The sequence below is a fragment of the Eretmochelys imbricata genome, chromosome 8 (assembly GCF_965152235.1).
Source record: "Eretmochelys imbricata isolate rEreImb1 chromosome 8, rEreImb1.hap1, whole genome shotgun sequence".
Taxonomy (NCBI): domain Eukaryota; kingdom Metazoa; phylum Chordata; order Testudines; family Cheloniidae; genus Eretmochelys; species Eretmochelys imbricata.
Window position 1 is genome coordinate 53,631,152 of NC_135579.1, and position 25,611 is coordinate 53,656,762.

The window sequence follows — 25,611 nt, forward strand, 5'->3', positions numbered from 1 at the left end:
TTGCAATGCTCAGTGTCCATCTGAATGCTTGCACTTGGTGTAAGAGCAGCACATGCTTGGGCCTTAAGGGTGGGATTCCCAAAGGAGATGGGTGTTGACCTAATTCTATTCCCTTTGAAGTCAGTAGTGAAACTCCCTTTGACTTCAGTTGGGGAAGAATTAGGCCAACACTTGTGCTTTTTGACCCGCCCCCATCGTCTCTGTGCACCACACCTCTGTGTTAAGGGTCAGGTGGCTACAAGCCACTTCTCCCCTCGTAGGGCTCAGCTATGCTGGCAACGCTAAAGTGCTGCTGCGGCCGTGCTGTAACGTGCCTTGTGTGGTCGCGGCGCAGTGCGGGGAGAGAGCTCTCCCAGCCTCTGAAAACCCACCCCCACGAGGGGCGCGGCTCCCAGCGCTGGGGCACTGTCTACACTGGCGCGTTACAGCGCTGAAACTCGCTGCGCTCAGGGGGGTGTTTTTTCACACCCCTGAGCGAGAAACTTGCAGCACTGTAAATTGCCAGTGTAGACAAGCCCTGAGTGGAATGTGCCAGCTTGTGTCTGTGTTCACAGAGATTAGAGGGCGCTGCCCTACCAGACAGTGCCATTGCCTCTGTCCCATTCTGTAATGCCCCAGCCACAGCATTCATGTCTCCCTCTGGTTTCTGCATCTATCAGAGCTACATGGTTTTTCCATCTGGATTTTTCCATCCTGGGATAATCAAATTTAAAGATTTTAGGAAGGGGAGAGAGGCATTAAACATCTGTCTCAGAAAGGAAGGGAGTGAGAAATAGCAAGCACAACTTGTCAGGGTGAAACAGACCCTGCGGGAGGAGAGAGACTCCAGTGCTGCCAGCCAGCCCCACACTTCTCATCTAGGCAAGTGGATCTAGTGCCTAGCGATTTGTCTTAGATTCATAGATTCATAGATATTAAGGTCAGAAGGGACCATTATGATCATCTAGTCTGACCTCCTGCACAACGCAGGCCACAGAATCTCACCCACTCACTCCTGTGATAAACCTCTCACCTATATCTGAGCTATTGAAGTCCTCAAATCATGGTTTAAAGACTTCAAGGGGCAGAGAATCCTCCAGCAAGTGACCCGTGCCCCATGCTACAGAGGAAGGCAAAAAACCTCCAGGGCCTCTGCCAATCTGCCCTGGAGGAAAATTCCTTCCCGACCCCAAATATGGCGATCAGCTGAACCCTGAGCATATGGGCAATATTCACCAGCCAGATACCCAGGAAAGAATTCTCTGTAGTAACTCAGATCCCACCCCATCTAACATCCCATCACAGGTCACTGGGCCTATTTACCATGAATATTTAAAGATCAATTAATTGCCAAAATCATGTTATCCCATCATACCATCTCCTCCATAAACTTATCGAGTTTAATCTTGAAGCCAGATAGGTCTTTTGCCCCCACTGCTTCCCTTGGAAGGCTATTCCAAAACTTCACTCCTCTGATGGTTAGAAACCTTCATCTAATTTCAAGTCTAAACTTCCCAATGACCAGTTTATATCCATTTGTTCTTGTATCCACATTGGTACTGAGCTTAAATAATTCCTCTCCCTCTCCGGTATTTATCCCTCTGATATATTTATAGTGAGCAATCATATCTCCCCTCCACCTTCTTTTGGTTAGGCTAAACAAGCCAAGCTCCTTGAGTCTCCTTTCATAAGACAGTTTTTCTATTCCTCGGATCATCCTAGTAGAACCTTCTCTTGAATTCATCCTTCTTAAACATGGGAGACCAGAACTGCACACAGTATTGCAAGTGAGGTCTTACCAGTGCCTTGTATAACGGTACTAAAACCTCCTTATCTCTACTGGAAATACCTCGCCTAATGCATCCCAAGACTGCATTAGCTTTTTTCATGGCCATATCACACTGGCGGATCATAGTCATCCTGTGATCAACCAATACTCCAAGGTCCTTCTCCTCCTCCGTTACTTCTAATTGATGCATCCCCAACTTATAACTAAAATTTTTGTTATTAATCCTTAAATGCATAACCTTACACTTCTCACTATTAAATTTCATCCTATTACTCCAGTTTACAAGGTCATCCAGATCTTCCTGTATGATATCCCGGTCTCTCTCTAAATTGACAATACCTCCCAGCTTTGTATCATCCGCAAACTTTATTAGCGCACTCCCACTTTTTGTGCCAAGGTCAGTAATAAAAAGATTAAATAAGATTGGTCCCAAAATCGATCCCTGAGGAACTCCACTGGTAACCTCCCTCCAGCCTGATAGTTCACCTTGCTTGCTGTAACAGCACTGCTAAAGCACTTGTTTTCTTTGAACCAGTGTTAATTGCTCACAGGTTTTCAGGAAAAGGGAACAAAAGACCCAAAACAGGCCAGTGGCTCAAATATTGTTTCTCATGTAATTGCTGGAAGTTGGCTGGTGTGGCTGGGGATCAAAGCAGTGTGTGGCCTTAACAGGAGCCTTGAAGGGAAATCACAGCTGATATAAAGCCCCCTGGGAAAATTTTTGATACCTGGTTGGTCACCTCATGGCAGTTTCCATCACCCTGTTCTGGCCCCATGCTGCGAGGTAAATGTTACGACTGAGCACAGAACATCCCCAGTTTGAGGGGTGGTGGCACCATAGATTTATCTATCGCTTTTCATCTGAGAATGGAGAACCTGCCACACTACTCAGAGCGTCCTGCCTCTGGTAGTGCCCCTGTCTGATGAGACCCACCCTCCCCCAAGGCCCACCACTGTGCAATGCTGCAGGTGGCCAACGCCTTCCTGCCTGACCGCTGGGGTGCCCAGCATATGCTCTGTAGCAGGAGATTTGATTCGCCTCAATCTTATCTTTTCTAATGACAAGCGTAATTAATGCTGCCATAGCTAATATCAGTAACAGGATGTCAATAACAGGATGTGACTTCATGGCAGTGAATTCCACAGGGTGACTATGTGCTACATAAAGGAATATTTCCTTTGATTTGTTTTTAAATTACTGGCCATTAATTTCATTGAGTGACCTGGTCTGTTCCATACCTCATCTGAATCCCCAGCTCCTCTCCATACCAGGCTAAAGAAGTATTAGCTTCTGCAATTACTCGTCTTGGCGAGATCACCGGCGGTTTGGATTGAAAGCCTGTCTTTGGTCACCAGATAGGCGATACTCTTGCCCTACTTTCAGGAAGCTGCAGAAATGAAAGGACATGCCCTAAAAATTGCTCAGGTCTTAGACCAAACCCAGAGGGTCAACACTTCCTGCACTTCCAAAGCCCTCAGCCACAGAGTTATGCAAGGCTCAGTCCTAGCTTTGTATAGGCATGCCAGCAATACCCAGCCCTATATCTCACCTCTCCCGCAAAGATAGATGTCACAATGTTCTAGCTCTCCCAGCGCCTATCCAAAACCAGCACCTGGATAGAAGAGCAGCTGGCTGAAGCTTAACCTAGGCAAGAATGAGGCGAGGATGGTAGCAAGAGGGAAATGCTTTGAAGAGCCTCCCACTTCTATAGTCTCACCCACGATCTGGGGCATCTGGCCTCAGATTAAATTGGTCTGCCACTTACAAGCCCTTTTGGACTTCTCAGTGCTACAGGATGCCCAGCTAGCTGTGGTGGCAAAGAATGTCCCCTTCCCTGTGTCTGGCCAGAAGATTGTGCCCCATGCTGTGGAACACAGACCTGGCTATGGTGATATGCACGTTCGTGATCTCTAGGCTTGAGTAGGGTAATTTAGTGTGCCTAGGAATGAAGCCACAGGCCCTAAAAAAGCTCCAGCCAGTGTAAAGCACAACAGCCCATCTGCTTAGCACCAGAAGTCACTCTGGTGCTCAGCTCTCTACATGGGCTCATTATAGAATGGGAGTCCAGTTCAAGGTCTGTCTGGCCCACTATTCAAAACTGCCCACAGATCTCCTCCTGGATTGCCTCTTCCTCATCACAACCACCCCCAAATCACCAGCTGTTTCAGGGAAGCAATTATACTGTTGACCAGCAGGGGGCGGTTCTGAGTGCAGGAGCAGAACTACCCAGGAGATGGGCCTAAGCGGTGGAACTCCCTTTTGGAACATCTGCCAAGGGAACGGGCCTCTCCACTTTCAGAGCTAAATGCAGACATCACTTCTGCTTAGCTTTAATTCATCCCATCCCTCCCTCTACACTGATCAAACTGTTCTCCTACAGGCTGGGGAGAGGAAAGCAGACAGAGAGAGATTGTTACTTCAGACTTTAAATACTTGGGAGAAGTTCAGATTCGATGGTGATGGGGCACTACAAGGACCTGCACAGAAAGAGAAATGGTGGAAATGAGTAGTTTGATCTCAATGTAATCCCTCGCCAGTGAATGTTTGTTCAGATCCCAGAGCCATCCCCACCCCTGTGACAGTCCATGCTAACTAGAGAACTGGACCAGTCCAGGGAGTGCAGGTTGGCATTGAGGTGGATTGGCAGAGGAGACAGTGCAGGGCACTGCAGATCAGGACTAAGGTACATGACTGAGGGTGTGGGTCCTGGCATAGCAGGAGGGGCGGTGGGGTCAGTGAAGTTCTGTGGCAGAGCCATGCCATGGGATGGCTGCACTGCGCATATGCTTCTATCTAACCAGTGCATGGCAGGGCCAGAGGGTGGGGCAGCTGGAGAGGAGAAGTTGACAGGGGCTCTGGTTTAAACGCACAATCCCTCCCTGTCAGGATTATTTCAGTTCTGCTTTAACTCAAGTGGCCCACACTTGGCAAAAGTCCCTGGCTGCTCCCTTCCTGCCGTGCTGCTCTCCAGCCAGCCAGCTCCAACACAAACACAGAAACCAATTTACGGGGCTGCACTTCTGCTTCCCCAGGGCTCCCTATCCTGCCTCCTGGTCAGCAACCCCCTCCTGTGTTTTTCCCAGGGGAGTAGCTCAGCCCCTCTGTGGAAAGTGCTGAGCCTAACTGAACTCAACTGGGCCTAATTAGCTCTCTGAGCTAATGCTGAACCCTAATTGCTAGGCTGCTGCCTGGTGCAGTGGGTCCCCCTGAGCACATCACTGCGTTTCAGGGCACAGCACCGACAGACCTGTCCAGCCAGCCCCTCCATGTTCCCAGTCTGTCACGAGACCTAGGATTCACTCAGTTTCTTTTACAGGGAAGATCAAGCCCAAATTTAAAAGAGGCACCTCTGGAGACCTCCTGCCAGCCGTGTAAACAGCCACTGCTATTCACTTTGCCCAGGATCTTTATTCCCATAACACAGCCAGTACAATGAATTGGTGCACTGGATCTACTGCCTCCTCTTGAACTCTGGGAGGAAAATGTCCCCCAGGAGGCAGGAGCATGGCAGTTGATTCACTCACCTGCAGGGTAAAGAGGTGTCTGTTCTCCATCAGTATCTCACTGTTCTTGAAACATGACTCTCTATCCCGAAACAGTGGTGTATCTAAGGTCCCCTCCTCCTGCCTCCCAGCTGCGAGGTAGCAGGGCTAGGAAGCATCGCCCGTCTCCTCGTGTTCATTGATGACAATTGTACTTTTATTACAAAGACATGTTAAAGATCAGTGGCCATTGACAAGGATTTAGTCGTTCTTTAGCTCTGAAGTGTGCTTTGTTTTGGCGCTGCTGGGCAGCAGGGCAGATGGGAGGAGGGAATTCTTTACGTGTCCGCCTTGTTTAACACAGCCGTCTTGAGATCAAAGGATCAGGGGGGCTAGGCTTCATGGTCTCTTCTAAATGTGAAGAACCCTCAATTTATTCCTCCTTCCCCCAATTAGGAGAATGTTAATATCTAGGTGATTTGTAGTGGGGTCAATCTAAATTGAAGGGAGGATATCTAATAATCCTAATAATTAGTTGCCATGTGTATGCTGTATCGCTTCTCTTTGCCAAGGACCCTAGCTGCTTCATGATAAAACACATAAAGACTCAGGCCCTGCAGTCAGATCGATGCGCCTGGGGCCTTACAGCTGGGTGGGGTCTCTTTGAAATCATTGATCCAGATTTTTCAAAGAGACCGGTTATTTTGGTTGCCTCCATTTCGGGGTGTTCAACTTGAGATACCTTAAAGGGCCCAAATTGTCACTCACCTCTGAGACTCAGGCTCTGCCAAAGCATCTCGAGTGGACGCCTGTACTTGGAGGCATCGCTTTTTGAAAATCTTGGGCCTCCTTGTGGGTGTCAAGGTGCACCCACACTGGTTGGGATCTAAATGCTGGGTCTTACAGAGTTCTACAGACAGCCCCTTACTCCTGGCTGAAGTCCCATTGATGGTAGATTGTCATCTTCAGAGCAGGGAGTGTCCATTTCCTGTGTTTGTCCCGCACGCTGGGTCCCCTATCCTGACGGGGGACCATCATGTTATAGATATTGGATGATGATACTGATTTTGGGGGTCCACGGGGCTGGGACTCTTTGCAGATCAGCCCCTAAAGGCCAGACCCTGGGAGAGTTGCCAAAGCTCAGGTTCATGAGGCTGAAATACGGTGATTAGCACCCATGTGCCAGTGCAATCGGTGTGACAGACCACAGGCTTTTGGAAAGAGAGAGGTGCACTGATGTGCTCTGGAAAGGCCTTACTCTTTGCTTGTGTTTGGGCTAAACAGGGGGAGGGAGGGAGCTCTGAGATCAGAGCCCAACAGCCATATCTCCTTGGATCACGGAGAGCCAGATGGAACGTACCCCAGGGAGTCAGAAGTGGCATCTAGGACCCAGGCCATTAATGGCCTGAAAAGTCAACCTCCCAACCTTTTAAAGTCAATCCCTGCCCACGCTGCCAGGTGGTGAAGGGCGCACAGCAGCAGGTAATATTAATAACAGTAATAATATTAATATTCGGTCCCTACATAGCGCATTCCAGCCCCAAAGCTCCGCCTTGCCTACCCTCCAGCAATAATGGAGAGGCCACATAATGGCAGGAGCTGACAGATCAGCCTTTTCAGTAGCCCACATTAAGTGCATATTGCACAGTCTGACCTCGGCATCACAAAGGGCCTCCTGCATAACAGTTATCAGATCAGCAGGGGAGAATTACAGCCGCAGCTGAGCTGGCAAAAACCTGTGTTGTTGTTGTTATATAATGTGCAGCTTGCAGCAGTGCCTAGAGGCCAGCCAGGTCAGGCTCCATTGTGCTACGCACAGGACAAACAAATAGGCAATGTCATTCTCTGCCCCAAAGAGCTTACAATCTCAAATCCAAGCCATAACAGGTGGGCTAGGGGAACCAGGGGGACTGATATGCCAGGGTGTATGCCATCCTCAGCCAGTCAGCAGCAAAGCTGCCAGCTGTTGTCAGAGGGCAAAGTCCTTATGCATTACAGCAGAGGTGAATTTTGAGGCGGTCAAGGCAGTAACTGTATGGGTTTTGCCTGGGAGCACGAAAGTGCTTGTGGGGGAAGAGGAGAATCAGGCAAGTGGGGCTGACAGTGCTTGCAGAGCGAAGGCGGGAGTCAACCTTGAGATCCTTGGGGCCCCCCCAATGCCAAATCTTCTGAGATCAGCCCCTGCTCTAAAGCTGTGTTCAGGATGAGATTCCCAAGAGCACTCGCCATCAGCCTTACTCTGCTCCCATTAAAATCAACAGAGAAATTCCCATTGGAGCAGAGTTGGGCTAATGCTGAGTGCTTCTGAAAATCCAGCCTTTAGGTTCAGAGTATGTTGCCCTTTGAGGGACTCCCCATTGCACCCCTTAGGTCCTGGGGTATGCTGCGCTCTGAGGGACTTCCCATTCTCACCCCCCGCCCAGGTCCGGTGGTATGCTGCCCTCTGTGGGACTTTCCACTACTGAATGGCTGACTTGTGGAAAGTCTCCTCACGTAACCTCTTTGACCCAGCTAAGATAATTTCAGCCTTGCCGTATTTTTTGTTTCTTATTCCTTGTTAAGTGCTGACAGCATGCTCAGTGCTGGGCTGTGCGATACGCTATATAATCAAGTGAGCCCCTGGCCTGGAGAGCTGTAGTTTAGTCTCCAGCCAATTCCAAGCCATCCAATATCTCATTTCCCCACTGCAAGCACCCAGACGCCTAATAACCTTCTCAAAGGCTGGAGAGGGCCAATGGGGAAATGGGTATTGTTCAGTCCAAACCTCACTCAGAGCTCCTAGAGGTACCGTGCAGAAATGACAGAGCAGAGGAAGCTGCATTGATCCCTAGGTAACTGCAGATAGCATCCGAGCTACAAGGCTGACAGGAATTGAACCGATGTTACAAGCGGGGTGGCCCAAATGGGTTCCAAACATCCCCAGGCATATCCAACTGACCAGCGGGGCAATGCAGTGCAATATGATGAGCAACACGTTAAAAGCAGCAAGAAAGGACAGATGTCCTCTGTCCATTGGAGGGAGTGTCTCATTTATGACACTAACAAACTAGACTCAGCCCTGTGTCCTTGCCTGAAACCAGACAGAAATCAGTCAGATGCACGAGTAAGCCCAGTTTTTCTCTGCCTTGATTCTTAGCCAAAAATGGTAGAGTATGGACTGGTCTATAATTCCCAAGCCCAGCTGGGCTGAACTAGGCTTTTATAAATGCAGGTGACTGATGTTAAATTCCATGTTAGGGGCTGTATTTAATGCCAGCACAGGCACTTATTGGCTAGAGAGGTCCCAAGGAAATGACAGGTGGGGGGCTTGCCTGAGGATGGCAGGTAGGACTGAGTAGGGAAGGAGTGGTGTGAGGGTGTGTGAGCCTATGTCGGATCTTTGAAGAGCTTGGCTTTCTCCAGATTCTCAGCAGAGCTTGGTGAGGGAGGGTTGGCTGGGTTGGACCTTTATAGAGAAGATAAAGCCCTTCCCTCCCGGTGAAAGTATGGGGGAGTTTTACATTTATATTTTGCAGCCTGACCTGGTAGGCTTGCTGGGTCACATGGCTTTTCATGTGGGCTCTGAAGGGGGCTTGTGGGCAATTTTAAACCTTTGTACTTATTCATCTTTGTATGTTATTCCGGCTTCCCAGCATCCTGCATGGTCCTAGTTCAAAGCTACTATGGGTGCCCAGTCCGTTGTATTGCACACCGTAGGCACTGGCTTCCTTCCATCACCAGTGCCAGCATAGTAGTTACCAGGTGGAGGAGGAGCACTGGGCACCACTGGATCCCTGGCGAGAAGCTGCTGATGAGCTTGGTACTCTTGGCTGTCTTGTCTCATTTCCAAACAGCTGAATCAGTAGGTCTCACCCTGCCAGCTAGGAGCACAGGAAAATGGAAGCTTATCTGGCTGCTGTGTGCACACCCACGCGTGCGCGAGGAGAAATGGTGATCGCTTCCTGAGCAGTCACAAGTAGCAACAAAGGGTGAGGAAGGAAGTGGATTAGAGTCTTGTTCCATCTCTGTTATGTCATTTCTGCTCCTTAACTGTCCTCTCCACGCCCTTCGAATACATGATCTTGGCCACCATCATTGCAAACTGCATCGTCCTAGCGCTGGAGCAGCACCTCCCCGAGGATGACAAGACACCCATGTCCCGACGACTAGTAAGTGCCTTTCTCTTGTATCTTCCTTCTCTCCTGGAAGTGGCTGCAGCTTTCTCACAGGCATGGGTGTTAGCTGGTAGCAAGCCCACTGGCAACCACAGTTGCTGAGGTTTAAGCCTCTGATGCCTACAGCTTCTCAGAAAACTGGAGGTGTGATCTCCTTTCTGTCTCTCTGATGGTGGTGATTCCAGAGTGTCTTTGGGGAAGGATGGAATGTGGCTGGAGCTTTCCTCTGGGCTCTTCATGCTTCTGAAAGACTTCTCCAACTCTGGGGGGTGGGCAGGGATACTTGCTATTAATGAAGGTCTCAGAAAGGGTTATCAGATAGAAAGTGGGGCAGGGAGGGTGACTGGGGAACAGAGATGAGGCCTGAAGCCTGCAGTTAACTATTCAAGGGTTTTGTGGGGCCTCAGAGTGTGTTGAGAGCAGAGCAGGCAGAGTGAGGTCCAATGCCAAGTAGTGAGCGTGGTGGAACAGCCAAACTCCAGCACAATGTTAAATAAAAAGGCATAAGCAGCATTCCCCTCCGGAGGTTTGCTGCAACTCCCTCTCTCACCAATCTCCTTCGTCCCTTCCCACAGGAGAAGACAGAGCCTTACTTCATTGGGATCTTTTGCTTTGAAGCTGGGATTAAAATAGTTGCTCTGGGATTTGTTTTCCACAAGGGCTCATACCTCCGGAACGGCTGGAACGTCATGGACTTCATCGTGGTCCTCAGCGGGTAAGTTCTCCTCGGTGCATGAAGTGGTGTGGCCAAAAGACTGGTGAGGAGGGTGCTGTGTGGTAGGATCCAACAGCAGGTCCCAAATGGTGTAAAATTAGGGGTCTAATGTCAAGATCTTGGGACAATTTCCCTATTGAATCCATTGTCAGGGATTAAAATACATCCCCAAAGGAGAGAAAGTGCACAAATGTTTGCGTTGCAACCTCATTAACCAAATGCTGTGCTCCTTTGGGGCCTGACTTTCACTAGCGCTACTTACTAATCCTTATTAAAGGCTGGGAGCTGCTCTTCAGTCTGCTTTAATCCTGGGCCTTGCTCCCCCAGCTTGGCAGGGGCTGGGCATGCTCCACTCGTGACATGCTTACTCTCACGGGCAAGAGAATGACCTCATTCTAACGTGCCAGATGGAGTCATGTTCAGCTCTCCTCAGAGCAGTGGTGTCACCTGGACATTGGGACTCTGTGGTGGAAAAGCAAAATAGGAAAGTGGGAGCGTGTGGGGGGTTCCTGTTCAAAATGAAGGGCAGATTGTTTTGATGAGGAGGTGGTCAGCTCTGGTACTGGAAGCAGGGGCTGTGTTAGAATTTCAGAACTGGGGCATGGAAATGTTCTTCTACCAGCCACTCCAAAAGTGCCTTCTGGGGCCCAGTCACTAGTGTGCTGGCTTCTGCTTTCTCAATAAAAATAAATAAATAAAATGAAGAAAAACAGAAATGAAAGCAGTTCCATGTGGGAATCCATTTCCACATAACACTCCCCTCAGCAATCCATTATGCTGGGGCGAGGTGCTGACTTCATGGATGGTTGTCTACCAAGCACTTCTAGACTCCTGGGAATTGTTGGGCATGCCATATATCACTGGACTGGTGGTTATCCCTGGGTTTGTGATTCAGTCTCGGGTTTCACCTCTGGATCTGATATCGAAAGATGTTAGCGGTCTATATATAGATAATATGAAAGCAAACAAACATCATTTTCTTTTGGTAAACTTGCTAGAATGATGATAATTTGCAAAGACAAATCAAATGATCAGGACTTCTTAGCTTCCCAAGTGCAATCCCTCTTGGACAGGGACCTTTGGAAAAGTGGAGTGTATGGAAACTGGCATCCAAGATTCAAAGTGGGGAAAAAACTCATCCAGACTGCAGCTCTAGTCCTTTGTACGTGTTGTGCTGATTGAAATATTGCCAGTCCATGCAAAGAAGCCAATTTAGTATATAGCAGCAGGTGGCTCCTGTCATCTGTGGATCTCAATGCACATTATTAATAATAATTAATGAAGTGCTTAATTAATAAAGCCTGGCATATCCCCTGTTTTATTACATCCCCCCATGTTGCACAGAAGGTAACTGAATCACTGAGGTGCAGTGAGTTGCCCAAGGTTTATTGCCTAATCAGAGACCGAGCTGGGGTAGAGTCCAGGACACCTGAATCCCAGAGCTCAGTTACGTTGTCATGCCTGCTGGGGAGGTTTATGCTTGGGTACAAGGTCCGAAGAGGAAAGGGCTGGAGTGTTGTTGAAGGTGGCAGTTCCCCACCTCATGGGCAGGCTGTGGAAATGGGATAAAATAAGGCTAAGGGTGGCACTGGCCATCTTGTTCAAATGTCTGCTGCCTAGGTATAGCTCATGGCTGCAACTGCCCGTCCACATCTCCTGGAAACGAACGCTGATCGGCTGGTATTCCGTGTTGCATTTAGAGAGACTCCATGTTGGGACAGTCCATGCAGGAGCACCTGTTTGATTGCAGTGAGTTCCGTCACTTGTCTGGCTGCTAAAGCCAATGAGGCAGGTCCAGGGAGTGCATGAATGTGTGTGTCTCCAGGAGTACGCCGTCATGGGGCAGTATCAACCATTCACTGTTCAGTGTCCACTAGGCAGGATGCATTACTTGGGGCATTGTTGGTTCCCTGCTTTGATGGGAGGGAGATGAAGGGGGTCTTGCCAGAAGTACAGTGACGGGCGATTCTGATTGGTTGCTGGCATGTTTGACAGATGGTCTGCTATTTAGAAATGTCTGTTTGGTAGAAGAACTGGGGTGAAGGAGCAAGGGACTGTGGCCATGGATTCTGCCTGCCCAGTGCCAGTAGTGATCACAGGACCTGGAGGGATTTGATGGGAAGCGCATACATCTCTGCTTTCTGCTGATGGTTTTCTGTTTGTCAGAGGACGTGCCTCACTCTTCAGAGAGTAACAAGCAGGAGATAGACTATTTCCTGGTGGATTTGCAACATCTTTTCTGGTGTGCCATAGGTTCAAACTGTAAAGTGTGCTGGGTCACGCTGGATGGGATGCGACTCACAATGGCCCTACAATGCACAGGTATGAGGGGTGGTCCTGTGCCCTGGGGATTGGGTGTGCGTGGAATTGCAGCTGGAGATGATCTCATGGGCTTGTCTTTGGTGTCCCTTTCTTAATGGCTTGGCCATTTGCCAGTTGGAGAGCAGCCCCTCAGGCTCTGCTGTCCATCCCCTTCTTGTGCCGTCGCCCGGTGCTCACCCACTGGCACATTCAGGCCATTTCCCTCTGGAGCTTGCTCCGAGTCTGCTTTCGCTAGTACCCATGCTAAGGAAGCTATTTCAGCCCTGAAAGGTTGCTATGAACCAATGAAATCCCATTGGCAGGCAGTGCCATGTCTGACCCTTCTCCAGGGCTACCTTAAGCAGCTAGCTCACTTCTGGGCTGTACGTACAACAAATACTCACACTCCGAAGGGCTGTGATTTAGGAGGAGCAGCTGGGTGTGTGCGTGTGGGGTATTCCTCCTCGCTTACTCCTTAGCAATGTTGAACACAAGGAGAAAACCCTCTCCCACTGCTCTGAGCCATCGCTTCCCCCAGGCACCCTCCTACTATCCCTCCTTGTCAGGCTGGTGAGGGCATGGCTGGCTGTGCTGCTCCTTATTGCAGCCGGGTCAACTACTGGTTTCTCTTCCCCACGACCCAGCAGTGCTTGGCTTGCAGAGGCAGCAGGGTCAGTGAAATTGATCTTATCTCGGTATCCTCTTGGGAGCTTTCCAAGCTGGCTCCTGGGCCAGATGAATGATTGTAGGGAGGGGAGCAGTGGCCTCTGCTGAGACAGATCAGTGTCTTTCCAGCATCATTTTGCATCCCCCTTCTCTTTCCACAGTGATGGCCTTGGCTGTGACTCGCTGTCCGGGGACTGGTGCATACATAAATTGTAGACTTGCACTGTGGCAGACCCAGAGCAGCAAGGAGATAGTCAGCTGTGCCGAGTCTGTGGACGCCTCAGGGCTGCAGATGTCCCAGAGAAGTACCATTCCCCTCTCCCCCTGCCCTCCCTGGGGTGGAGTTGGCAAGCCCATCTCTTCTTTCCAGGATGGAGGTTTCCTGGTTTATAGCCCCTGAGAAGCAGGCTTCCAGATGATCCCCTGCGACTGGGCTGGTTCATGTCACCTGGGGGGTGGATGGGGGGGAGGTTGCAGGGATATTCCCCCCAGTCTCCTGGAGAAAATGGAAGACAACCTCACCCCCTATTTACACTGACAGAAACATGGAAGGGAAGCTCCCCAGTGGGCTTCGGATGGGGCAGGCAGCCTTCCAGATGGAGGGGAATAAGCAGGAGGCTCTGGCTTGAATCTGTCTGTCAAAAAGCTGGGCATGCCCTGGGATGTGGGAGGGGGGCTGCATGGGCGGGAGCTGTGTAGACAGCCCTCACCAGACCAGGGCCCTTCAGTGGAGAGGCAAAGGGGGTTTCTGGCACAGGCCTCCTCTCAGTGTGGGGACATGGGGAAACACTGGCTTGAAGGGGAAGGTTACCAGTCACCTTTCCCCTCTCTCCCTGCTGACCATGACTGACAGGCGGCTGAGTCAGCACTCTGAACACGTTCCCAATTTCTTTTCGAGCTTCTCCGTGCTCTGGGCCTGGTGCTCTGGTGCCAGGGAATCAATCGTCCAGGAAGGGCTGTTAGCTCCATACAACCCCGACACGGTGACAAATGTCAGGGACCCAGTTACCAAGCGCATAGGCCTCAACAGCAAGTGTCCTCGGTGTTTATTGAGAAAGCGCTCCTTTTTCTGGGGGTGGTTCCGGGGGCAGCACCTCCTCCTGCCTCCCTCACATGAGACCTTGCTCTTGCCAGCTGTTGCATGGCTTTTACCCTGCCAGCGATGCACCTCTCCCAGCCCCATTCTTCTATGGGTCACTACCTGTTATAAGAATATTTGATGTTTGATGTATAAAGGATCTTGTAAGGAGGCCACTGCAATACTTGAGCCCATCTCTCCCACCCATCCAAGACCCGGTTCTGAGTTCGGACTAAGATCCATGCTGTCACATCTGAGAAGTAAAAGCTTGTGTAACTAGGAGATGAGGTAGGCTGAGGTTTGAGTGCTGTGGCATACTCAGGACACTACCATTGGTGTAGTGTTTGCCTTCACACCGTGTTACCTGAGGGGATTTTGTGAACCCCTGCTGCTCTGGGCACTGGGTTGGAAGATGTGGGTAAGATGCAGAACAAGTTTTGTTGTTCTGTGTAATGGATTTGTCGATTGATCATGAAATTGCCAAGTGTATTTGCTGTTCTAAATTATTAGAGGATTTCTTCATCAAATAATTCTTGGGCTGTCAATCATTCATGAATAGCTTGTGGTGAATATTTGCGCTGTGAAGTTCATGCTGGGTTGGTTAGTTACATAAGTCAGGTAATATTGTTTCTGCCCCTTGCCTAGGTGACTTACGTAACTAATCAGCTGAGTTCAAATGCAGGATTTTGCAATCAAATATGCAGATTGAAATTTGCTTTCAACAAGTGTTTCAGTGTTTGAGCTTATAAGTCTCTGTTCAGGAGGATAATGGGGTATACAGGCTATTCAAGGTTTATCAAGTGAAGCTCCCGGATACCAAAAAATTCCTGGGGGAAGGAGGACACTGTCATTGAAGTGGAAGATATGGTCCTTGGGAACTGCTCTGGAGTTTAGAAAGAAGCCCATCCTGTTGATCTCTGAGGAGCTAAACAGTTCAGGAGTCTGGATCAATGTTAACCAATCAGAATGCGTACATAATTGACTGCATCTTGACTAGATAGTGATCCTTTTTTGACGAGCCAATCAGCACACACAGATATCTGGTTCTTGACTGGCTCATCAGGAGTTAAGACAGTGTTCTTTTTCACAGACCTGTAGCTCATTTCCCCCCTTTACAAAGTGTCTAATAGGAAAAGCTGTTATGCTTTTGAAATCTGTGGCCCTAATGTAGGGCTGTTAAGATCTTTATGATGGAAGCATTTGGATGGTATGGAACAATACATATATTGGATTCATGTTTCCATGAACAAGCTGCGAATCTGTCCTGTTATTGTGTTGACATTGACTTTGCCTCAATCAATATTTATTTCTTAGATCAATAAATCTGGATATTCATCCCAACGGAAACCAATAATCAGAATTGACTAATGTTCTAGCTTCTACTTGGTAGCTAACATCACATGATCTGGAGTGGCTCATGACCAAGAGTGCCAACTTTAGAGCATGAAGAAGAGCTCTGTGTGGCTCGAAAGCTTGTCCCTCTCACCATAGATGCCGATTTTTCATTGTGCCGGGGGGGTACTCAACTCCTGGCTCTGCCCCAGGCCCTGCCCCCACTCCACCCCTTCCCTCATTGCCCCACCCCGCTTCACCTCCTCCCACCCCTGCTTCTCCTTGCCCTGCCTCTTCCCATCTCATTTCTCCCCCTCCCTCAGCACACTGCATTCTCGCTCCTGCCCCCAGTCCCCTGCATGCTGCAAAACAACTGTTTGCGGGTGGGAGACATGGAGAGCAAGGGGAAGGTGTTGATCTAGGAGGAGGGGGAGGTGCTGATAGGGGGGCTGCCAGTGGGTGCTGAGCACCCACCATTTTTTCCCCTGGGTGCTCAGAGCACCCATGGAGTCAGCGCCTATGCCTCTCACCAACAAAAGCTGGTCCAATAAAAGATATCACTTCCCCAAATCTTGCCTCTCTAACCTCAGGGCAGGCTCTTAAAAAGAAAGGCAGACACCTCAAACTGGTGGCATCTCCATAATTAGATTTCACAAACCTAGTAACAAATGGTAGGTTTCAGAGTAACAGCCGTGTTAGTCTGTATTTGCAAAAAGAAAAGGAGTACTTGTGGCACCTTAGAGACTAACCAATTTATTTGAGCATAAGCTTTCGTGAGCTACAGCTCACTTCATCGGATGCATACTGTGGAAAGTGTAGAAGATCTTATTATATACACACAAAGCATGAAAAAATACCTCCTCCCACCCCACTCTCCTGCTGGTAATAGCTTATCTAAAGTGATCACTCTCCTTACAATGTGTATGATAATCAAGTTGGGCCATTTCCAGCACAAATCCAGGTTTTCTCACCCCCCACCCCCCCCACCCCACACACAAACTCACTCTCCTGCTGGTAATAGCTTATCTAAAGTGACCACTCTCCTTACAATGTGTATGATAATCAAGATGGGCCATTTCCAACACAAATCCAGGTTTTCTCACCCCCCACCCCCCCACCCCACACACAAACTCACTCTCCTGCTGGTAATAGCTTATCCAAAGTGACCACTCTCCTTACATTGTGTATGATAATCAAGGTGGGCCATTTCCAGCACAAATCCAGGGTTTAACAAGAACGTCGGGGGGGGGGGGGGGGGGGGTAGGAAAAAACAAGGGGAAATAGGCTACCTTGCATAATGACTAAGCCACTCCCAGTCTCTATTCAAGCCTAAGTTAATTGTATCCAATTTGCAAATGAATTCCAATTCAGCAGTTTCTCCCTGGAGTCTGGATTTGAAGTTTTTTTGTTGTAAAATAGCGACTTTCATGTCTGTAATCGCGTGACCAGAGAGATTGAAGTGTTCTCCGACTGGTTTATGAATGTTATAATTCTTGACATCTGATTTGTGTCCATTTACTCTTTTACGTAGAGACTGTCCAGTTTGACCAATGTACATGGTAACAAATGTGAACTCCCAAAGTACTACAATCGTCTTGTAATGCAGTCACAGACAGTCCCTTTAGACACTCCATCTTGCCACCCAGGCGAGCTAGACTATCTGATAAATGAACTGAAGAAGAGCTCTGCGTATCTCAAAAGCTTATCTCTCTCAGCAGCAGAAGTTGGTCCAATAAATGTTATTACTTGACCCATCTTGTATCTGTGATAAATGGTCATTTACACCAAAGATCACAAAATATTTAGGTTGTTCCTAGTCTCAAGAGACAAGTCATTTTCCAGAGGTCAATTTGTACCTTAGATCTCACACCAGAGACAACACTTGTAGCTAATCCTGTAATAAATAACTAAAGATGTATTAACTAGGAAAAAGAAATGAGAGTTATTTACAGGTTAAAGCAAGTGAGCATATATATGCAAACGAGTGTCCGTCTGTGACAAGTGACAGAGTTTTAGTGACAGAGTTTTAGTAATCTGTCAATTCAAAATGTCTTTCAGGGCTAACCCATGCTAAGCAGTATGGTGATCTCTTTGCTTATGTTTAGGAATCTTTGCCCCGCAGGGTCCAGACAGCATGAAGGAGATTCAGTTTCTTCTTGTGAGAAATTTTTATCCCCTTCACTCCAGAGTCCAAACTGATGGGATGAGTTCATGCATAGGTCTCTCTTTCCTGAAGGGAGTTAGGAATACAATCAACAGGGCCTCTCTTTCTGATGCTACACAATACCTCATTTGCCTTCAAAAGGCCATCTTGTAGGCAGGATTAGCCCTTTAATTAATGCTTCTTTTCCTGTTTGCTGAGTTACACAATTACAGAGGTTTACAATGCAAACTTTACACCAAGGGCTATAGAGGTTATAAGTGAGATCAATACATGCAGCATCCTACAAACATTTTATAAAGTCCAAACATGGTAAACACATTCTTATCAATGTAACATCTAATAATCTATTTGGATAACGACAGGTTTCAGAGTAACAGCCGTGTTAGTCTGTATTTGCCAAAAAAAAAAAAAATTATTTGGATAATGCTAACACACAGGTGAGTCAGAGTGCTTTCCAGCTATCCATTTGTAAGTGTTCAGTGAGGCCTGGGATCTTGGCATGAGCTGGCAGCTGGTCTGACAGTGACACAGCTAACACTACAGTTAAGTATATCATCTTTTTCTGTTTCTAACCTGTATTTCCATATAATCATAATTTTCTGAAAAAATGCTTTTTTTCCATGCTTGCTTTTCATCTGAAAGGATGGGGTTTTTTAAATGAGAGCCAAAGTCTGTTCTTCATTTGGAGGTATGAGTGTTTGTGTGGAAAATGTGTTTTTCCCTGTTGGTATATATATATATTTTCATTTTTCCCTACACACAACTAAAAATTGGCCAGCCTTTGAAATTTGAATTGACAGCTCTCGTTGAGTAGTATGTCCATGATCAAATATGGACAAATATTGGCTGGAAATTAGCATAATTATCAACATTAGAAAACTGCCTATTGAGCATATGTAGGATCTTAGCACTCATCATTTATGTAAACAGGGACACTACTACTGACACCAATTACCATCTTTACTGCTAGTCTCAGCAGAGACACTAAGGACTGAATGGGTCTAGAGAATCAACTCCCTTCTGCCCCCTAATGGTGGCTATGCACCTGACAAGACAGTGGGAGAAGCTTACACTGCCAACGTCCAACCATGCAGTACCTGCTCCATAGACTTAGAGAGGACTTTTGTCCCTAGAGCTGTCAGTCAGGGACCTTTCACCTGAATTAAATTCACATGAAATAATTTTAGAAAGCAGGAAAGGAGAAAAAAAGGGGTTAACTCCTTGCAAACAGTTAGATGGGCGTGCTCTGCACACTGTGATTCTTTAGTATTATAGAATTTGTATTGGATTTCCCATAGCAATTACAGTAATAATACAATGACAAGACACAGCAGAGAGAGATTTCAGAGTAACAGCCGTGTTAGTCTGTATTCGCAAAAAGAAAAGGAGTACTTGTGGCACCTTAGAGACTAACCAATTTATTTGAGCATGAGCTTTCGTGAGCTACAGCTCACTTCATCGGATGCATACCGTGGAAACTGCAGCAGACTTTATATATACACAGAGAATATGAAACAATACCTCCTCCCACCCCACTGTCCTGCTGGTAATAGCTTATCTAAAGTGATCATCAGGTTAGGCCATTTCCAGCACAAATCCAGGTTTTCTCACCCTCCACCCCCCCACACAAATTCACTCTCCTGCTGGTGATAGCCCATCCAAAGTGACAACTCTTTACACAATGTGCATAATAATCAAGTTGGGCCATTTCCTGCACAAATCCAGGTTCTCTCACTCCCTCACCCCCCTCCAAAAACCCACCCCCATACACACACAAACTCACTCTCCTACTGGTAATAGCTCATCCAAACTGACCACTCTCCAAGGTTAAATCCAAGTTAAACCAGAACATCTGGGGGGGGGGAGGGGGTAGGAAAAAACAAGGGGAAATAGGCTACCTTGCATAATGACTTAGCCACTCCCAGTCTCTATTTAAGCCTAAATTAATAGTATCCAATTTGCAAATGAATTCCTACAGACAGCCCCGCAACCTGAAGCAAGTACTCACCAACAACCACATACCACACAACAGAACCACTAACCCAGGAACTTATCCTTGCAACAAAGCCCGTTGCCAATTGTGCCCACATATCTATTCAGGGGACACCATCACAGGGCCTAATAACATCAGCCACACAATCAGAGGCTCGTTCACCTGCACATCCACCAATGTGATATATGCCATCATGTGCCAGCAATGCCCCTCTGCCATGTACATCGGTCAAACTGGACAGTCTCTACGTAAAAGAATAAATGGACACAAATCAGATGTCAAGAATTATAACATTCATAAACCAGTCGGAGAACACTTCAATCTCTCTGGTCACGCAATCACAGACATGAAGGTCGCTATCTTAAAACAAAAAAACTTCAAATCCAGACTCCAGCGAGAAACTGCTGAATTGGAATTCATTTGCAAATTGGATACTATTAATTTAGGCTTAAATAGAGACTGGGAGTGGCTAAGTCATTATGCAAGGTAGCCTATTTCCCCTTGTTTTTTCCTACCCCCCCCCCCCAGATGTTCTGGTTTAACTTGGATTTAACCTTGGAGAGTGGTCAGTTTGGATGAGCTATTACCAGTAGGAGAGTGAGTTTGTGTGTGTATGGGGGTGGGTTTTTGGAGGGGGGTGAGGGAGTGAGAGAACCTGGATTTGTGCAGGAAATGGCCCAACTTGATTATTATGCACATTGTGTGAAGAGTTGTCACTTTGGATGGGCTATCACCAGCAGGAGAGTGAATTTGTGTGGGGGGGTGGAGGGTGAGAAAACCTGGATTTGTGCTGGAAATGGCCTAACCTGATGATCACTTTAGATAAGCTATTACCAGCAGGACAGTGGGGTGGGAGGAGGTATTGTTTCATATTCTCTGTGTATATAAAGTCTGCTGCAGTTTCCACAGTATGCATCCGATGAAGTGAGCTGTAGCTCACGAAAGCTCATGCTCAAATAAATTGGTTAGCAGAGAGAGAGACAGAGTTGGTAGAACTTTTTTAATATTCAAAAAGACAGTCTTTGCAAACTTGTAGGGAGACCCAGCTTTTATTAATTGCAGATGCTATTGGCCGGGCTTCTGTAGTGTGGTCCTGCTGATCCATCAAGCCTCACTGATACCTGCCAGATCCAATTCTTCGACATTTTTACACCTGTCGAATGCAGAGAATAGACTTGCCTGGAGAAGGGCTTAGAGGGAGTGAGGATCGATGTAAACCAGCTAGATTTTGCTGGTCCTCTGCTCCCACAGCCTTAGTTCTGTGTGAGTGGTGATGATGCGGGAAGCAGCAGATGAATTATTGACTGTGTAAAACCAGGATAAATAAATTGGGGTCAATAAAATAAGTACTAGCTTCAGGCCTTTTAACAAGAGTTTAATAATGGCTGCTGTACCTGAATGCCTCTTGGAAGCCCTGGGGGCTTTGTGGTTTTCATTAAGGTACTTCATGTGGTGGAATGTGGCCAGGGCGAATGAATGAATGAATGAACGAACAAACACTGGCATTTCGCAGTGCCAAGGGGTAGTGCCATGCGAAGCGCCGTGCCACTAACCACCTCACAACTGGCCTGACAGAACCAGCCTGCACTGGAGGGAAAGATGAGTAGCCTCCGAGGTATAGACCTTCCATTGCGGAGTGCCGAGGGGAATTCTGGGTGAGAGTCCCCCCAGTGGGGGGTAAACAGCGTTTGCTGGTGCATCCTATCCCAGCTGTGCTGTTCACTGGGAAATCCTCTTTGCAGTTACAGCCCATGCTGTGCCATGGCTGGGCTGAGGTGCAGGGGACAGTTGTTAAACTGTCTTATGAGGAGAGGCTGAGGGAACTGGGGATGTTTAGTCTTCAGACGAGAAGAATGAGGGGGGATTTGATAGCTGCTTTCAACTACCTGAAAGGGGGTTCCAAAGAGGATGGCTCTAGACTGTTCTCAGTGGTAGCAGATGACAGAACAAGGAGTAATGGTCTCAAGTTGCAGTGGGGGAGATTTAGGTTGGATATTAGGAAAAACTTTTTCACTATGAGGGTGGTGAAACACTGGAATGAGTTACCTAGGGAGGTGGTGGAATCTCCTTCCCTAGAAGTTTTTACGGTCAGGCTTGACAAAGCCCTGGCTGGGATGATTTAGTCGGGGATCGGTCCTGCTTTGAGCAGGGGGTTGGACTAGATGATCTCCTGAGGTCCCTTCCAACCCTGATATTCTATGAGTCTATGATTCTAAACAGCTGTGCTTCTATTGTTGTAAACCTCTAGAAAAGACTGAGAGGCAGAGGGGCAGCTCTGGAGCATTTGTTTCCCATAGCTGGTGACACGTTTCCTACGTGATGGTCATGGGCCCGATCCTTACTCTCCTTCTGGGAATCCGCTAGAAGGTTTGGCACAAGGCGGGGAAGAAAGCTCTTAGGTTCCCACCCCAGAATTTCCTCCATATTTTTATTTATTGAAGGGGCAGGCTTAGGGGAAGGGCTTTTCCCTTGTCCCCCTCCATACTAGCAGAGTAGCAGGCAGCTCAGCCCCCACATTTTGCAGATCCTTTGAGATGTGCTGGCATCTCCAAGGATCTTCCTGAGAGGCAGTATCTTGTGCGCAGAGGGCTGGCCTGAATCTCTGCCTGCTGCTCCCCTTCCCACAAGCCTACAGCTGCGCGGTTCCAATGGAATCCTGCCCAGGAGGCTGCTCCTGGCACCCCCATGAGGTGTGAAGCAGCTCTGCACAAGAGAGTTTGCCTTCTGGGGCTGATTCCCCTTCAGGCTTGAGGGAGGATGGTGTGTGTCCTCCAAGTCCATGGACAAGAGGAGATGGTGCCACGGAGGTGGCTGTGCCGAGCCTGAGAGGTCATTCCCTCCCATGGGTGTATTTTGCGCACGGGTATATGCGTGCATGTGTTCTCTCGCTCTCACCCACACAAACACACATACAGAGAATTGCTAGCGAGTTATTTCCCAAGAGCAAATGTCTCCATTTCAACAGGTGAAAGAGAACATTGTTACCCAGCTGTCTGTCCACCTATAGCTCCTGCTCCAGTCAGTGCTCTGACCCCGCTCATCAAGGAAATCTCTGTCCTTTTACCCTGGGGAAGAATATCATCTGTTTCTCCTAAATGGAGCTCCTTGCTTCCTGTGCAGCTGCGCTCTACTCCTCCTCTATCTAGCACCTAGTATCCCATGACATTAGCAGTTCACACATATTAACTAATCCCCAAAACTCCTGGAAGGCCACTATCATACTCTCCACTGTACAGACAGAGAATCTGTCTTGTCAAAGTCAACGTAGCACGTGGTTGGCAGAGCTGGGATTAGAACCCCAGAGTTCCTGGCTCCAAGTCCTGGACAATCCATTAGACAACGCTGTCTCTCAGATGTTCCCCACTTAAGGGGGCTTGATTTGTGTGCTCTTCCCATCTGTCTCAGGCTGACAAATGCTACCTGCAGGTCTTTAACTGAACACCCAAGCACGGCATAAGGTACATTCTCTCTGGACCTGATCCAAAACCTATTGAAACCAAGTCTTTCCACTGACTCCCATGGGCTTTGGATCAAGCCCTGAATGCAGGCACTGTATTGAAGGCACTGCTCCTTGTTTCCTTCCCCCTCTCTCCTGAGTACCCTGTTCCTCCTCACAATAAGGGAGCCATCAGAGAGCCTTGTATCTATCCATCTGTATTCAGCCTGTGCTGCTGCGGAGAGATGAACCCATTAAAGTTTGATGCACTGTCAGGAGCTGCCCAGAGGGGAAGGGGGTGGCTGGCGGAGGAGGAGCAGGGAATCTTTCCCCTTCTGTGGAAGGGGGGAGCTGATGTCCCTGTTTCTGGGGGTGTGTGTGTGCATGTGCAGCCTGGCATGCTGTGTGTGTGTCATTCCATGTGAAAGCACCTCTGTATCTTTACCCAGCTGCTGGTATCTCCCTGTTTTTGTATCCAGTGGAGAGCTGTGAGCACAAACAGCGCAGTAATGGTGTCCCTTTAGCTGCATTTTCTCTTTATTACCAATTTGGCTTAAAAGGCTTTAAAAGCCTTTTCTCTCTTTGGGAGAGAAAGTATTTCATTTGTATGAATTGCTCTAGAATAGATTCCCTCCTTCCCCAGCTCGGAGAGTTGCCGACCTCCCTTTGGCCCAGGCAGCGATTTCGGGATCCCCCGCAGTGTGTTTGCTGGTGTTCCCAGGTCTGTGGTGCCGTAACAGCAGCTGCATGCACTGGGGATGATGGCTCAGAGACCCACTAGACCAGTGCTGTTATGGCAGGTGTCTCACGGTTGTGGATCTCTCTTCCACCAGAAATGAGAACGATCCCAGACCTTCCTAGCTAGCAATGGGTCCAGTCACACCTGCCAACAGCTAAATGGATCATGATTTCAATTCCGTTCGCTTCTTAGGTGTGGGCGTCCCTGAGGATGTGCAGTGGGTCTGAGCCTGCACTGCTTTATTCCTTGTGTCCTCGTTTAAAGGCCTGTCGAAACACGACCTACTCTGAATGGGAGCCCCTGACATGCAAGGTGCAAGGCCCTGCATTTTTAACCGACCTGCTGCCTGCACAAAGTGGGGAGGGCCTTTCAGGGCTGCTTTCCTTTCTCAGAGATGGGTACTGTGAACCTCACAGACATTCCTCGGTGAATATCCATCCTTGAAGGCAGGTTACAATGTGGGTCTAAGTTACCGAGGGCGTTTCTTGACTGGAAAGTGGGAAGGCATGGATAGAAACACCCGTAAGAGAGGAGATACACCATAACATCAGGGAGTCCCTATCTAACAGCGAGACCCTGAGCAGCAACATGACTGTCATGAGGAAGTCTATGGCATTATGTGGCCACAGAAATGTGGCTGTTTGCCAGTGCATGAGGTTGTCCTATAAGGCAAACAAAGGGGCAACCTCAATTCTGAATACAAGCTAATTCTCTGGTCAACCCAGACAAGAGCCCCCACTTCTCTCTTTTATTAAATCAGTGAATCATGAATGCTGCTGGTTACCTACATGATGCCTTCCCGATCTCCCTCCCCCTCTCCCCCCTTTTCTGTTCTTCCAGGACAATTAGGAAAGTGCTTAGTCTTTGGATTCGATGAATAATTAATTCCAAGGCTTTGTGAATGATTCATGTGCCATATGCGATGGTGACAGGATGTGTGCGACACTGTCACCTCGTGCAAGGGCCATGCCATTTTCCCAGCCTAGCAGAGGGGTTGGTGTGTGGGAGGAGGGGGGGGTTCGCGCTGTGAGTGGCTTGTCTGGATTAAGATGGTTTTGGGGAGGTGGTGGGAGCACAGGAGAGGCAGGGATAGGCTTCGTACAGGCAGAGCTGCGTGTGTACTCGCAGCATATGGGCCGGGTCTCCAGGGGGCACCTCCTGCCAGCTTCATTGAATGAATGGGGTCAGAGAGTCCCTGTGTGTGTCTCCCACACAGACATGACTGAGGCCATCTGGTTCCTGCAGTCTGAGTCTCTGCCACATTCCTTTCTCAGCCCAGGAGGCGACTGTAGAGACAACTGATTCTCTGTCGTCATCTCTGGGCTTGATACTGAGTGGTGCTGGGCACCTGAAACTCCCATTGGTGTGAATGGGACGTTCGGCTCCTCTCAGAATCAGGCTGTCTTTCTGTTGCTGAGCAATGCTTCACCTGCCACCTTCTGTTTGGGCTTTCTAGGTACGAACCTGCAAGATGCTCGAGGGGCACTACTCCCACTGACTCTAGTGGGAGCTGAGGGCTCCCAGCAACATCTCCCAGGAGGCTCTCGGCACCTTGCAGGATGGAGTCCTCTCAGAGCCAGCTGATGGGCTAGGAAGCTGGGAATGGGTGACAGGGGGTGGATCACTTGATGATTACCTGTTCTGTTCATTCCCTCTGGGGCACCTGGCACAGGCCACTGTCGGCAGACAGGATACTGGGCTAGATGGACCTTTGGTCTGACCCAGTGTGGCCATTCTCATGTTCTTAGGTTATCATTCACCTGGAAATACTTCCACTTTGTA

General features: G+C 48.4%; 1 protein-coding gene across 3 annotated transcripts in view; it reads left to right on the forward strand.

The window, feature by feature from the left end:
• CACNA1E (calcium voltage-gated channel subunit alpha1 E) overlaps positions 1-25,611 on the forward strand; it is a 225,220-nt gene that overhangs the window by 11,378 nt on the left and 188,231 nt on the right. For all 3 annotated transcript variants that reach the window (XM_077823463.1, XM_077823464.1, XM_077823465.1), the window contains exons 2-3: positions 9,294-9,399; positions 9,981-10,120. In XM_077823463.1, the coding sequence (XP_077679589.1) occupies positions 9,294-9,399; positions 9,981-10,120 (246 nt within the window). The remainder of the gene's footprint in view (positions 1-9,293; positions 9,400-9,980; positions 10,121-25,611) is intronic.